At 50.1% G+C, this 15831-nt stretch overlaps 5 protein-coding genes; 3 read left to right on the forward strand and 2 right to left on the reverse strand.

The window, feature by feature from the left end:
• Positions 1-3549: 3549 nt before the first annotated feature.
• RCC_10250 (related to anaphase promoting complex, Cdc20, Cdh1, and Ama1 subunits) lies at positions 3550-5400 on the forward strand (the record flags this gene model as incomplete). The annotated part of the gene is made up of 1 exon (XM_023775481.1): positions 3550-5400. One exon carries the CDS (start codon positions 3550-3552, stop codon positions 5398-5400), a length of 1851 nt encoding a protein of 616 aa, XP_023631249.1.
• Positions 5401-5836: 436 nt separating this feature from the next.
• Positions 5837-7077, forward strand: RCC_10251 (probable 4-nitrophenylphosphatase; the record flags this gene model as incomplete). XM_023775482.1 has 5 exons in its annotated part: positions 5837-5908; positions 5966-5987; positions 6147-6215; positions 6268-6359; positions 6415-7077. 5 exons carry the CDS (start codon positions 5837-5839, stop codon positions 7075-7077), a joined length of 918 nt encoding a protein of 305 aa, XP_023631250.1.
• A 497-nt stretch (positions 7078-7574) lies between these two features.
• On the reverse strand, positions 7575-8752 carry RCC_10252 (uncharacterized protein; the record flags this gene model as incomplete). XM_023775483.1 has 4 exons in its annotated part: positions 7575-7663; positions 7739-7858; positions 7932-7980; positions 8036-8752. The coding sequence occupies 4 exons, from the start codon at positions 8750-8752 to the stop codon at positions 7575-7577; spliced, it is 975 nt and encodes a 324-aa protein (XP_023631251.1).
• Positions 8753-10019: 1267 nt separating this feature from the next.
• Positions 10020-12702, forward strand: RCC_10253 (related to SET domain protein; the record flags this gene model as incomplete). XM_023775484.1 has 10 exons in its annotated part: positions 10020-11048; positions 11169-11262; positions 11337-11729; positions 11799-11808; positions 11896-11957; positions 12145-12222; positions 12331-12363; positions 12442-12489; positions 12568-12572; positions 12634-12702. 10 exons carry the CDS (start codon positions 10020-10022, stop codon positions 12700-12702), a joined length of 1821 nt encoding a protein of 606 aa, XP_023631252.1.
• Positions 12703-12806: 104 nt separating this feature from the next.
• On the reverse strand, positions 12807-14752 carry RCC_10254 (related to pisatin demethylase cytochrome P450; the record flags this gene model as incomplete). XM_023775485.1 has 6 exons in its annotated part: positions 12807-12957; positions 13082-13134; positions 13218-13621; positions 13689-13771; positions 13831-13973; positions 14027-14752. The coding sequence occupies 6 exons, from the start codon at positions 14750-14752 to the stop codon at positions 12807-12809; spliced, it is 1560 nt and encodes a 519-aa protein (XP_023631253.1).
• Positions 14753-15831: the final 1079 nt, after the last annotated feature.

Below are 15831 nucleotides of genomic sequence, written 5' to 3' on the forward strand. Positions count from 1 at the left end.
ATGAAGCGCATAAGTAGCTTGGGTAAATCGTTAGTGCAGATTGCAGATGCGAGGCTTGCATGCACACTGCACGGTGGTGGGGCGACTAAAATTTGAGACTTGATGTCGTGCGACGTCCAGCTCGAGGTCGGTAAGTAGGTGTCGAAGAGGGCAGCAACATGTCCAATGCTCGGACGGTGAAGGATGGATATCCTGTAGTACGGCTCGGCTTTACAACCCGTGTGTTTATTGTTGTTGTATGTATGTATGTGCCGTAGTCGTCGAGATGCCCCACCTCTCCACGACCCGCACGTGCATCGCCGTTAAATACCGCCCTATCAGCGTTGGACTTCGGATGCTTGTGCTAGGAATTCATGCGGGCTGTACGCCTTGGATTGAGAGCGATTTTAAAGTACCACGGTCTCGCCGTTCTTCGACGGACGGAACTTGTGTGAAGCATGTGCCGTCATTGCGTGGTTCGGTTCATACATTAAGAGTTCCGATTCTGCCGGGGTTGCGGCGCATTGAATGATCTTCGCATCGGCATCGATAAGATAAACTGGCAAATAACGTACGGCGAGGTTGCAATCTTCTCTCCCAAGACGTCATGACGACTGGGTGTTGAATGCTCCGTCGTAAACGACAGTAATGCTAGGTATTTGACTGGTTAAAGTTGAAGATTGTGGAGAGATTGGTCAAAATATCTACGCGGGTGCGAGTGCATGCAGGGCATACCATCCTTCTGCAACCACTTTCGCGTGGAGTTGATTGTCGCACCCACTGCTTGCTCCTTTTATTCACCACAACCCAACTTGGTATGCGCTGCACCCTGGCGAGTAATCGCCGAACGATGTTCCCATGTACCTTTGTCTGATTGGATCTCTGAATCTCCTAGCGCCAGCATATTCGGCGGGCTGCCGAGCCCGCTGGTTGCTTGCGCCGTTCCTTCATGCGGGCGATCAGCTGGGTAAAGTTAGATGGTGTGTTCGAGCGGCACCCGCGGTATTTCAGCCAATACACGCGGCCACGAGCCTTTTGCGAAAACATGGGTAGATGGCCGATAGCTCACCGCTACGCATATGTTCTTTGCACGCAAGCGCTATTAGAGCGCTATCGTAACTGGTGGTGTGTGAGTCGCGAGAGCTCCAGCTTGGCAGCACGTTTGCGTACTTGAGCCACCTCGTCCTCTTTCACAAGCTGCGCCGACCCCGCCGAGGGAGTTTGTGATAATCCTCATGTTCTAGCGTCAGGTAGCAACAATCTCGCTCAAGTTTCGACAGTCAGGGATCTTTTCGACGATGGCTTTGGGTTCGAGGAGCAAGGTCTTGGCCGGTGGAAGCCACGGATCCTCCGCTTACCACCAGCATTTAACAGTCGCTGTCACCCTGGTCAATGATGATATTTGCGATTAGCGAACACCGCAAGCGTCTCGCCTGGCTGCATCCGAGGAAGTAGTCAGCTCGGCAAAATGTGACAACAAGACACCGGATTGGCCCTTTCTTGCCCTCGCCCCTACAAGCCGCAAGTAAAGCGAGGATAAGTGCCAACTATCTCATGCAAAGCATAGGTGATGATGTAGTGCCATGAGGAAGCGGCAGTGATGCGTGTGACTGACTGGGATATTGCCACGGAGAGAGCGGTGTGGTCGCTTTTGACTGGACTATGACCGCATTCATCGGGTCCCCGAGCGTGAAGAGCTAACACAATGCAGTGCAGGCTTCATGACATGGAAGTTCGTGCGCGATCATTATGGGGCACTCCTGGTAGCTCATGCTGTAGGTTGCTAGCTTGCTAGATTGCGTTTGAACTTCCTTAGGGCTGATTCCGATTGTGAAAATAGTGAGCAATGGGCGAGGGAGGACCGATGACATTGAAGCTTGGCAGCCCTCCACGTCAAACACATGCAGACGAGCACGCTCCCGARCAAGAAGCCACGGTCATAAGAACAATTTTGATTATCTTGTCGTTGTTGTAGAAAAGGACAATTTCTGCGATTCCAGCATGTTGGTCGGCCGCCCTCACATTCTCTGATCCTTTGGGTTGGACTAGGTAGACGACCCTGAGACACGCCTTTTCAAATGCCAGTGTTCCACTGGCCGTTGCATTCTTCCCCGGAAAAGTGTTCAACGAGAAGTGTTCTCATCAGCGCATGGGTCGTCTGGTCGTCTTCAACTGACGATCTTGTTGGTCGATAGAGTCCTTCTTGCAACTCTGCAAGTCCAAGCAGGGCTCATCGCTGATCATGCTGATGGATATTGCGATATTGAGGAACTAGATCAGGTTTGCAACGAGCTTGATTTCTAGCCAGACATACAGGATGGAATCTCAGCCGATGTCCTTCTGTTCAGCGTCGACCTTTCTTTGGCACAAACCACCTCTGCTACCAATGGCAGATGAAGACAGTTCCGAGGTACTGTAGGTTTGATGAGTTGAGTGGCATTCCGGCGCTGTATCTCGACTAGTGACTTTCGGAGCATCCAACCAGAATTTTCCAGGTCAAGGTATGCAGGAACGAGATCCAGATCCAACGGCCGTCACTGTCGGACGGCATGTCAAGCTGACTTTACCGCAGAGGAGCAACATCTCACCTAATGTAGCCAGATGCGGCCGAACCAGTACTCCCATGAATATACTCCAACGACTTGGTGCAAGCGCCCCGAGCAAGACATTGTTGAGCTCGTGGCACGGGCATTGGTGGGCCGTCACTTATCGTCAAGTTGGATCTGTTCCTGACCTCCAGCCGGCGAAGCCTGAAACACAAGGGTCCAAGCTTCGTCAAGGAGGGTGAGGATGGAGGAGCGAGGACCACTTACGCGCTCGAAGTCGCGTTCGCGCGGCACCATGGTACCACTGCTTCACCGTCGCGAAACAACGGCTCCTCGGTGCGGATCACGCTCGTGGCGCTCGTGCAGAGGTGGCCGTTTGATATCCCTGTTTGTTTTCATTGCACGTGAGATGTCGTGGACGCGACGTGTGCGGTCGTCAAAATGGGCCAACACAACAAACGCGAAGCTAGGCTGCGCGTGCATTGGAGTCGACGCGGTGGTAACAATATTGCTTACGACACTTGCGGTATTCCATTGTCGTGCCAGAATCTCGACGACAACAATTGAGGTTTTTTTATTGTATTGTCATACGCTCGGAGAATAGCCCAGAGTTCCGCAGGAAGGAACTCCATGTGAAGTGTCCGTGCTCCCTTCCCGCTTGGAAACCAACCACCTCACTCTCAACACACATCACAACATTACCAACGATACCAACGGAGCGACTCGCTGGCGCATTCATTCATAGAGCGATGCTCGCAGCTCTACTGCCGTCACCTTCTTTGACCGCCGCGCCCGCGCGCTGAACGATTCTCCGGCCAAGGGGTGGCCCCTGGCGCATAGCAACGAGCCATTCGCGGTAGCTCACGCCTTCATTACACTCTCATCGCAAGGGCCCCCAATTTCCGGTGCTGTGCGTGCAGCTACGGATAGCCATACACTACGCGAGAGCGTTATCCTTCGCTGTAGGAGTTCGAGTCCACCGTACCGTGCCTCGCCGGTTACTACCTCACCGTACCCTTCGAACATGAGCTCGTCGCATCCCGATACCGCGCCTGCCGGAACTCAGGCGGTAGAAACGGTTTCCTCGCCCACACTCATGTCTCCGCCACGCAGCAAAACTCCACCCACCATCACTGGAAAGCGATCGCATAGCGAGGCGCAAACGGCCGCGGCGAACAGCGGCGCAAATCTGGTTGGAAGTGAGGCAGTCTCGGCGGCCGCACTGAACAAGGCACTTAGAGAAGTTGAGAAGTCCGGTCAGCGTCGAGTCAGTACACCAGCCGCAAGTCCAAGCAGGAAGCGACAAAAAGTGCAAGCTGGGGATCGCTTCATACCAAACAGAGCTGGCCAGGATCTCTCTGCCAGCTACAACCTCCTACACGAAGATGGATCGCCCGCGACGCCATCAAAGCTCAATCGGAAAGCTACTGGCGATCTCCACTTTCAGAAGCGCGATGCCAATCGCACATATTCGTCCATTTTGCGGTCAGAGATGTTCGACAATGAGGTGCCGCAGGTCTTGAACGATCGTTCTGGTTCAAGAGCACAGACGCCGCCAGTGAGCGGTCCGAGCTCTACATCGTTGTACACGGGCACGACTCTCACACCCTCCACCCCCCACAAGAACTTGTTCTCCTACGGTGCAAACCCACCGGTTTCCCTCACCCCGCGATCCATCTCTCGCAGCGAGCGAGGACCGAATCTCAACTCTCGATCGGAGATTTACAGTCTATCGCCAGTCAAACATTCATCACAGTCAATGCTCCTGTCTCCTCGGAAAACGCCGCGAGCGGTTAGTAAGGTTCCATACAAAGTACTTGATGCGCCGGATTTGGCAGACGACTTCTATCTAAATCTCGTTGACTGGGGATCGAACGATGTGCTTGCAGTGGGACTTGGTCCCTCCGTGTACCTTTGGAACCGCGAGAGTGGCAAGGTGACAACATTATGCACCCTTGACAACGACGTAGTCACGAGCGTGAGCTGGATTCAACGGGGAACACATCTTGCGATTGGAACATCAAAAGGCTTGCTTCACATATGGGACACCCTTGCTCAAAAGCGATTGCGGACAATGACTGGCCATTCGGCCCGTATAAGCAGTCTCGCATGGAATGCACACATTCTTTCCACCGGATCAAGAGACCGCACGATATTGCATCGCGACGTGCGGATGCCAACCATGTATCTTCGACGGTTGACGGGCCACAAGCAAGAAGTCTGTGGCCTAAAGTGGAACTCTGATACTGAGCAGCTCGCATCTGGAGGCAACGACAACAAAATTTTCATTTGGGATCGAATGGACGAGCGTTGGCAGCATAGATGGGGAGAGCAAGAGGGTGGGCACAAGGCTGCAGTCAAAGCCATCGCGTGGAATCCCCACCAGCGCGGTGTGCTCGCATCAGGAGGTGGAACCGCTGATCGGTGCATCAAATTCTGGAATACAATATCCACCGCGCAAACATCCGCCGTGAGATCTCTCCCTACCGAGCAGACTTCACTTGGTCTTGGTCTTTCCACGTCGCCACTACCGGATGACTTCGACACGCCACAGATGACCAATCCTCACCTTCTGAGCTCACACGACACAGGAAGTCAAGTTTGCAATCTGCTCTTCTCGCAGCGTACTGCAGAGCTTGTAAGCACGCATGGCTACTCGCAACATGCCATCAACATCTGGAAATATCCAAGCATGAACCAGGTTGTCAGTCTGACCGGCCATACCTATCGGGTCCTCTATCTTAGCATGAGTCCGGATGGTGCCATCATTGTCACTGGTGCGGGCGACGAAACGCTGAGGTTTTGGGACGTTTTCAACCGGCCCAATAAGGAGGCTAAGCGCGGCATCGTTGGGGAATGGGGCGTGATCAGGTAGATCACCCAGCGGATCAACCTTTGGTAGCCGCTGTTGATAGAGTTGCTACTGTAGCTCTTCAGTTATGCATGACGAGAGCACGTTTGATTTTGATGACTGGGCATATAGCGTAGGCGTCGGCGGCGTTCAACATCACTTGAGACGATATCTATTGGCTGGGTTTCATAACGACTACCTTACCTTCACAGCTTCATAGTTTAGGCGAGTCTCCTCGCGAATTATTCCCACTCGCAATTGTTTGTATTGCTGCAAGCATTTTTGATGGTCCATGTGAATATTCTCGCAAAACCGCGCTAGTCTCCGGCCTCGCTTCGGTTCGCTTGCTTTGTGCTTGCCGGGCAGCAGAACCTTGAAGTCAATCTCAACGTCTGGGTCAGATTTGAAGAACGACAAGCTCTTGGACTCCAAGACTACTCTTCACACAACAACAACAGCCATGTCACAGCCACCACCAGCGTATTTGACCGGCGACAAAGCGAGCATCGACAAATTCATCGATCAATTTGATGTCAGTGGGCGTTTTTGTGGAACGCATCATCAGGACGCTGACATTTTCGATGAATAGACTTTCTTGTTTGATTGCGATGGTACGTTTTCTTCTTTCTCTACTGCGCTGAAGTGATCGTCTGTTTGGGATTGATTGATTGATGGTTTTGCTCTGATATATATATCATCATTGCTGGCTGGCTGGCTGGCTGGTGCGAAAGAAAGAAACAAAAGACTGATTGGTGGTGTTTGAAGGATAGGCGTTCTTTGGTCTGGGAATCATCTTTTCCCTAGAGTACCCGAGACTATCAACATGTTGCGGGAGAGAGGTAAGTTCCATGGGTTGAGTGATGGTAAAATGAGCTGACGGGAAGGTGATAGGCAAGAAGCTCATCTTCGTCACCAATAACAGCACCAAATCTCGCAGTGATTACAAGAAGAAGTTTGACAAGGTTGGAATCACGGCGTATGAAGTAAGTCTACACAATCTATCAAGTACCAATTGATATATACTGATAGGATTTACAGGAGGAAGTTTTTGGATCGAGCTACAGTGCCGCCATCTACATTTCCCGCATCATGAAACTACAACCTCCCAAAAACAAAGTTTTCGTCCTAGGCGAAACTGGCATCGAGCAAGAACTGCAATCCGAGAATATCCCATATATCGGCGGAACAGACCCTGCTTTCCGTCGAGACATCACAGACGAAGATTTCCAAGGCATAGCCGACGGAACCCTTCTCGACAAAGACGTCGGAGTAGTATTAACCGGTCTAGATTTCCACCCCAGCTACCTCAAATACTCCCTCGGTTTCGCATACGTCCGCAACGGCGCACATTTCCTAGCAACAAACATCGACTCGACACTTCCCCAAGCCGGATCTCTCTTCCCAGGCGCTGGATCCAGCGGTGCGGCACTTTCCAAAGCCGTTGGTAGAGAACCTTTGGCGTTGGGAAAACCCAGTCAAGCTATGATGGATGCTGTGGAGGGGAAATTCCTATTTGATCGGAAGAAGGCTTGTATGGTTGGCGATCGTCTGAATACTGATATTCAATTTGGGATTGRGGGGGGTTTGGGGGGGACTTTGGCTGTGTTGACGGGCATTAGTAAGAAGGAGGAGTTTATTAAGGAGGGTGCTACTGTTGTTCCTAGTGCTTATGTGGATCAGCTTGGAGATCTTCTTGGTTGAGCGCATTTTGCATGTGCTATTCGTATGAGGCAGGGCTGCAATGTGGATGTATAGTGGTTTACCGTCTGGTGGGGTACAGTGGCAAGGCAACTAGAAGATCTTGGTCTCGGGACGAACGTATGTCGAGAATATCAAGAATGGTGGTTACATCCTTGCAGTTTGACAGACAGCATGCCGATGATCTCTGACGACTGAAACATCGTGAGGACGACGAAACATTGTGATCCGAGAACATGTTCTCGATCAATCGCTTTCGAAAATGTCTAACAGTACAGTACCTAGTAGGTATCTACCACTATGGATGTTACATTCGGTAATTATGATCGGTGATATTTCATCTTCTTCAACAACAGAGTGGTGCATACTTGAAAAGCTTCAACAGTGCATCAACAAAGGTACGATCAAACGCTGCAACAAACCACAAAAACATCTCAGCTCCATAGAGTAGTCCAATGCGACAAGCAAGAATTCAACAGCTATCAGACCGTATAGCCATCTTAGCCTTGACCCGTAGTAGGCGAACTACTCTTACTTCGGATCCCGCTCGTAGTCCTTTTAGGAAGTTTCTTCATTTGACATTTATAGGCTAGAAGTTTCGAACACCACCACGGTCAGCGCACTACTCGAAATATGAAAAAGAAGAGATGTTCATCATACTCACCGTGACGAAAATATGGAGTCCGCCATCGATCGAGTTTTCCAATATATACCCATTTCTCACATGTGCCGCATAGAGCTTCGAAAGCGGTTATTCCTTGTTTTTGACGCCAGCATTTGGGTTCTATACACGGATGATCAGTTCAGTTCTCATTCCCAGAGATTTATTCCGGTGAGAGGTAGTTTGTAGTGCGAACCTTTGAATGGTCTGCCCGTCACACAACTGATGCCATGGGAATAGTGCATCTAGAAGTCCTCGATGATCAGTATGAGAATATAACGAACTTTGGAGCTCACATACATGATACCAGTAGGCAGAATCCTTGAGTCTATGCCACGTAGGGCAGAAACCGCACCATCCGACCCTTTCAGTGCCGCTTCCACGAATCCATGACGCTGTGTATTCGTCTCCCACCCATTTGGGGCTCTGCGGACGAGGTGTCTCGCCATCTGCATCGACTTCCATCGATGGCTGGAAGATTTTGCGCTCTAGCACGACGGGGGAATCAACAAACTCGGCAGTATTCAATGATGAACCTGGAGCTACGCTGATGGTCGAGTTCTGCTCGTTGCTATCCTGTGACGCAATGYTGTTGTCTCTGTATGCTTGTACTACCTGTGAAGCTTGGTCCAGGTAGGCTCGTGGCGAGATTTGTTGATAATTCAGTGGGGTTGGAAATGCAACATTCGAGTGCGTAGATATCTCAGGATTCGACCACGGGGGTGAAGAGCTGCCATTGAGATCACCCTCCAAGTGGGATGCCTTGGATTCCAGATTGAAGTTGTTCCATATCCAACAGGCCTGCTGTTGATCCAAGGTTTCGTATGCGCCATACACGTGGGGACGAGGATACTCCAGACGCGGACAAAAGTAATCTGGATACCCGCTCGGACAGTATCGAACCTCGGTATGACTAAAGCCATCAACAGGGGCGCCAGCATCAAAACTTGGGTCGTATGCAAGGGTCGACAGCCATTGTCGCTGCTCTTCTTCGGTTTGCACATACGTCGAGTTCATCTATTCGCATGGGCAGGCTGATATTTTGTGACAGGAAGGGGCGGGGCTCTGTGGTGATTGGAAATGTGTAGGGCCCGGTGCCAGAAGAGCTGTTTACTACATATCACATTCTACAACATACTGACCAGCCGGACGTCCTGATCTCACCGCATCTGTACCGCTGCAGCTTTCCAGATGGGGCTCGGTCCAGCCTAGACTCGTGGATTAGCCGCGCTATACAGGACACACCTGTAGACGGAGGGAGGTCCAGAGCATAGGATAGAGGTCCAGAGCATATGCTGTGCAACGTGCTCCGAGCARGCAAGGGAGATTGATGTGTGTGCTGGAATGCGGCATGAGCTGGTATAGTGGTGTGCGGCTCAAGTCTTGCCGTAGCAGGCAACACACCGTTCAACCTGCGGATTGAAAAGGTATCGTTCCTCTGTTCACACTCAGATTGCACTTATTCGTCGGCGAAAATCTCTGATGTTGGAATCCTCAAGGGTTCAAACGGCATGAACTAGGCAGAGGCAATGCATTCCTACAGCCCGTCTCGTCATGCGTTTTATCAGGGGAGCGTCGACCAAGGCTGAAATATTGCAGATAAGGATACGATTTGCATCCCAATTTAGTAGAAGGCAGTGATCCGCTGATCGGTGTGACGATAATAACCATGCTGCAAACTTCCGAATTATCCCAGAAACGTCGGCTCAATGTGTTGGAATTGTAGAGCCGATTGATGCCCGCGAAAAGCCGGAGCATGTATACCAAAGAAGTAGAAGTGCACCTGCCTCATAGCTCTTTCCAGTCCAATCGGAAGTTTGGTTCCATTCTGTTGCGATTCAGCCGCATGGATCATGGACTGGAATGGCTGATGCTCGATTCTGTCGGCCTCATAAAATTCTTCTGATGAATGTGATCCCAGACGAGAGTGATGATGCTTGAGAAGGTAAGGTAACTAGTTGGAGATGAGGAGATGAAAGGTTGATGTGATGAACTTGGAAGTGTTGATTGGCGAGGGATATGTCAAATTGTGGCTCAACTTCGGCTGAGATTCGGGCACGGCGTCACGCCCTTCTTGGCAATCCCTTCGTCACGACGACGACGACGACGACGACGGGGATAAGGCTCGCGGCAGGAGAGAGAGCATTTTGCCTTTCCTTGCTCTCAATGGCTCTTGATCGGCGTGTCATGTTGTACATCAATCTATTCACGCATTGATTCCACCTGCCGGGCGTCAGTCAATCCATCCCTATAAGGTAGCTGTGCTTGTATCCCCCGGGGGATCATGGCTTTCCATTCCATTGATGTCGACAAACTGGCCCGCGAGATAGCAGTATCCGTCCGACAACTTCTAGAGACGTCCACCTCTGGTCACGAGGGCTTCCAACTGGAATGCAACCTGGTTAGCAACTATCCGGGCACCCAATGCCGTAAAGTTGCATCAATCGACATTGCCACCATTCTCCGCCAAACTCCTGGTAATGGTAATAATGCTGGCATTGACGAGGCAGACCCAAGCTCAAATCCTCACAATGGGTATGAAGCGTCCGTCTCTCCAACGAATACTGCACGAGGCAGGCCCTCAAGTGCTCTGGCGCCAACATCCGACCACAACGCGAGACCTGCGAAACGGCGTGCCATAGGCGGCTTGAGTTTGACCACATCTGCCGCCACTAAGCCAAGTACTGCTGTCAGAAGGCTTGAGAGTGATGTGAGATTCTTTCCCCAGCGAAAAAAACGATTACCAGACACCCCAAGTTTGCAGCCTAGCACCTTCTCCAAATTCATCAATGGCATATGGGAGTCCATCTTCTCCGGCAATCGACTGGATCCAGGCGAGGTCATCGAGCAGTGGCAAGCAATCGAGCTTGGTGGACAGCCTCGTCTCCTGACAGATACCGAAACGGGTCTGCAAAATCATAGTGATTCCCTTGTGCTGGAGAAGTTTGGAAAGATGACCGTTCTCGCTCGCAAGATCACCCAGACTTCCAAGGTCTGTCGATCGCTGGAAGTCATCGTTCAGGCACATTGGGTGGATGCCTTTGACGATCGAGTCGCGGAGCTGAGTATGACCACATCCAAAGAAAAGGCCAAAAAGACGGCTCTCTCCGAGGCTTGCACGCACTTTGGCTGGAGCGACAAGGAGATTAGGAATCGAATGGCCGTTTGGCGTGGTTATGCCGAGATAAAGCGGGCTGGCGGATGGGCTGCACTGGTGTTTGCCGGTATGGGTCTTTATCGTTTCGCCAAGTATCGAGTGGCCTTTACAGAGGAGACTTTTTCCACACTACGCGCGTTGAAGCATCGATTTGAAGTAAGTTTTATCAATTACAAGAGACGCACAGAGCAGAGTGCTCCTCAACTCAGCATCGCAGATAACGCTTTTGCGACTTTCACATTCAAGAACGACCGCTGATTCTTTCCTTGCTTCCAGGTCGCTGCAGACACCTTACATCCCACTTGGAGAACACTATTGGCCATTGCAGGCGAATCAACCGAACGAATATACGAAGGTCATCCCCACGACTGTAAGTCTCAACAAACCCCCTCAGCGGGCCTCACAACTCCTTCATCATCCCCCTCTAACCATTTCTTCTTCCAGGGGTAGTCTGCGGCCCAGGAAACCAAGCCCTACCCTTAGCAAGCACCTATCACAAATGGGATGCAAATTTCACCTACCAGCATCTAGAAGAATGCACAATCAACGAAGAAGTCTGGGGTCTTTTCGATCCCCGAACAGTAACAACTTCTTTAAATGCCGACCCGGCGGGGGCTTCTCAGACATGTTGTCTTGCATGCGGGGAGATTCAAGCCGATGAACCACATACTAACCATTGCATGTGTTTTCCCAATCTCTTCGGCGGGGCAAAATTACCTGGAAATGTGGCTGTGCAGGTTTTCCAGACAGCTAATGGCAAGAATAATGGTTTGTTGGCTTGTTGTGCTTTTGAAAGGGGGGCTTCTGTGGGGGAATTTGTGGGGGAAATTACTAGTGGTGAGCTAGCTGGACTGGAAGTCTTGTTTATTAGGATCTTGCAACTGACACTTTTTACTGTACTTCTAGGTCTTTCCAAGTAAGTAGGACTTGGCCGACGCTCTCGGAGTGATAAGTCCAGCACAAGATCGGGAAGTCTTTTACTGACGTTTGGATAAACAAACAGCCTAGACGTCATGGTAGGAGAAACCGATAAAGCAGCCTATCAAATCTGGCAAGGCAAGCAAGGTATGTCAGTCAAAATTCAAATTCAATCAGCAATGATAATCCCAAGAATATATCTTCCCATTGCCCCAACTCCCTAAACTTTACTTTGTGCAAACCCCACCCACACCCAATCCATACTCCTGCGTAGTTCTATTCAGACACTTACTTACTTACTTACTTACTTACTTACTCAACAAAACCCTCACAGGCAACCACACGAAATTCATAAACCACTCCTGTTCCCCCAATAGCCAATTCGAAAGATTCATCTGGCGTGGCACACAAAGTAAGTAAGAAAAAATCATGATGATGATGATGGCTGAAGCGAGAGAGAGAAGAGAGAGAGAAAGTCCAAGTATGTATGTCATGCTGATTCAGATATGTCTTTACTTAGGAATCGTGTTGGTGTCTAAAGGTATTGAAGCTGGTAAGTTGTAGGGGTTCCGACGTGCGCGTCTGTGGAATATGGCAGCAACTAATTGTGCGCTTTTTTCCTGGAATTTAGGTGAGGAGATTACTGTTGATTACTCGGATACTTATTGGAGAGATCTCGGTGAGTTGTGCATTTAATTGATGTTTTCTTGAGCTTAGTGAGAGAGCTATGCTAACTTTGTCTTGTTTTTTGCTACAGATAAGGTATATTGCCTACAGTACTTTTCCATTTGGAAGCCACGAGACTAATCATTTCTTGTGATAGGTCTGCAAATGCGCAAGTACCAAGTGTAGATATCAAAGACGAGCAACAGCACTGGCGGAGATTACTTGAAATGCACAAAGGTAGAAAGAGTCCTGGAGATCGGGTTCGTGCCGCTTGTAGGCTGGTATGAATTGCAATTCAAAGTACCTTACCCGATACCTTAGCTGTTACTCTCATGCTATGTCCGATTTCCTCGCTCGAAATTTGGTGTGGCAATCAATACTGACGAAAAAAGCATTCATCGTCTTGGGAGCTTGTATCATTTCCACCTCAAAATTCCTTAGGAAAGTCGGCACAAGCTTGTAGATTTCTAGGAGAGATATACTGGTTGTGGGAAATGTAGAAGTTAGCAGGATAACTCATAAAAACCAACGTTTCTCCCATGGCAAGCTTGGCAGTTGATATTGTCATGTCAGAGGTGAAAGTGGGTTTTCTCGTTTATACTCACTTTTTCCCGATACATGTGCGTGCTCCGGCACCARATTGGAACATGGATGACTTCTACACAGGTACATCGATTGTCAGCTTTACTTGGTCTCGCAAATGGGGAGGTGCACACATGGGTTTGATTATCAAAAACCTACCATCTCTTTCAGCTGTTCAGGCCCAGCCTCAAGCCAGCGCTCAGGGCGGAAAATGTCGACATCAGAGCCGAAAATCTCCTCTCTACGATGTAATACCCATGCATTACAGCCGACAATTGTCCCGCCGGGGATTTGCTCTCCTAAGATATCCATCCCTYGTGGCGGGACGACTCGCTCGAGGATCAAACCTGCCGCGGGATGCATTCGGAAGGACTMCTGGATGACGGCGTCTAGGTAGGGTAATTTGATACTTTCGGACCAGGTTACTCGCTTGTTCTCCCTGTTCTCGATTGTTCCATTACTGGCTGCGAGGTCGAGTTCTTGCATGAGCTTCTTGTATGATTTTGGGGAACGCAGTAGGTTTGTGAATACGCTGCTCAAGCTGATGGCCGTTGTTTCTGAGCCTAATGATTGTTAGTTCTTGCTGAGAAACCATCCACACAGCACGTTGCGTGCGACGAGGAGGCTGACCTGCGAAAATCATGCTTGTGCAGGACGAGAGCACCTGTTTGTCAGTCATGGTATCAGGATGATCGCGTTGAGCCTGTAGGAACCTTTGTGATTCACATCAGGTCAGCGCCTTCTCATATCGTTCCTCTGTCATTACCCTTACTTGCTGTAGAGATCGACTCTATCGCCCGGCTGAGCGTCCGCTGGGCTTCGACTCTTCTCGCCCGATCTATCTGCTGCTTGTTGAAGAGCAAATTTCGTAACTGCGAAAACTTTTTTGTCGATTCCCCATTTCTGCAGTTGTAGCTGCGACGTGTCAGTCAGAGATCATCTATCAAAATTCTTCACAGCCCACCAACCCTTATGGGATTCTTCTGCAGGAGAGAGTCGAGTATTGGCAGCTGGCCGATGGGTCCTGAGTACTTTAGGAAGCTCTGAACGAATGCGACAATACCATCGACATCCTCATCTCGTTCCACAAACCCCAGTCGCTTGCTCCAGGTGAGCTCTCCTATCACATCGAAAGCGAAGAACTGCAACCACTGCGAGAATTTGCAGACGCGATCTGTCTCGCAATAGCGTTTTCTTGTCTGCTCTACAAATGCATTCAAAGAGCTATCCACCAGCGGTTCGTACTCGACCAAGGACGACATGGAAAAGGCGGAGTTGACGCAACGTCGGTATCTGGCATGGTACGTTTCGTCCTTGGTGGAGAAGAGCGATTGTAGCGGCACTCCCTTGGCCACCGCTTGTTGGACAGGATAGAAATCCGATTTGGTGAGGCCCTTGTTCAGTCCATAAATTATGCGGATGCACCGAGGGTCGGCGAAGGACAACACATTGGGTCCAAGGCGAACAATGTCCCCATGCTTCCTGTGGGCGGCAATATGAGTTCTTTCTGTTGCGCGGCCTGCAGCATCGAAGAATCGCCACCAGTCTGTGTATGAGGCCAACCAATGTGCGGATGGATATTTGTTCAGGCGGTTGTGATACTTGTTATTGATTGCCCAGCAAGCGCAGGCTGAAAGGAGGATGACGGGCCAGTAGCCGCATAGCAAGGATAGGATAACCCCTTCGGTATGCATGTTCGAAGAGAAGCGTATGTTGAATGACTGGGTAAAGGTCAACCAAAGGAGAATGATCAAAAACACGATATAGTTGTAGCATGACCAGACATAGTTCTACCATGTGCGGAGTATGCAGATCTTCAACTGCCGGGTTGTTATGCTTCTGTGCCACAGCTCACCAAAGCGCGGCAGATGCAAAAAATCGGCAGATGCTACTTTGCTCACGCCTTTGTACGAATGGAAATAGTAGGAACGTGTCAAGAGGATCTCATTCGTATGCTCATTGCTGACGGGCCCTGGAGCCGGCAGTTGAGGGACTGCGAACTGCCGATGCGCACAGCATACATAGCATATGTTCCGCCAGGGCAAGCACCTACTGGTTTACAGTTTGCTTGGATCTCGCCATACGAGTATCACCAGATTTTTGGGACTCACTGATGACAAGGCTAGACATCTTGTTATTCCCCAAAAGTCTCCCTGCGGTCGCTAAGAAACTTGGAGATTGAGCTAAAAGGTCAATGTAGAGTTTCGTCGTGTCATGAATGGAGCCAATCCAATGAAGGTCGAAGCTTGTAAATAATATGAGTGMGGTCCTGGCCAGATTCACGGCGATGCATGGAACCGGGATGCACAATGCAAACTTGGCTGGTATTGAAGAGCGTTGACGCCAGACCGTCTTCTTCGGTAGTGCTATCGTATACGGGTGAATCTTATCCACGAGGAAGGAATAACAAATTCATTGAGGACGTGCGCGTCGAAGCTGTCCTTGTACTTTGAATACTTGATGTGTTTGATGTGTGTGTAGAAAGGAAGATAGGAGGGGTAAGGTACAGTAACTGTTTCGGAGGGGTTGAAATGAGTACCTATTTTTTGGATATTTGAGTTCAGGCAGCAATAACGTCATCAGGATCGCTCCTGTCCTTCGGCTGACGATTGCACGTGGACTTCACCTCGATCGACTACCTTACACACACCTATGATTGCTTCGTGTGACACTAACTGTGATCTGCCTGSACATCTCGCATGCTTTCTGGAATCCCACTTTCGCTCACGTCTCCATCAGCAAGTATCGTGTACAAGATAACATACTCGCCTAC

This window comes from Ramularia collo-cygni (genome assembly GCF_900074925.1).
Source record: "Ramularia collo-cygni strain URUG2 genome assembly, contig: RCC_scaffold21, whole genome shotgun sequence".
Lineage (NCBI taxonomy): Eukaryota > Fungi > Ascomycota > Dothideomycetes > Mycosphaerellales > Mycosphaerellaceae > Ramularia > Ramularia collo-cygni.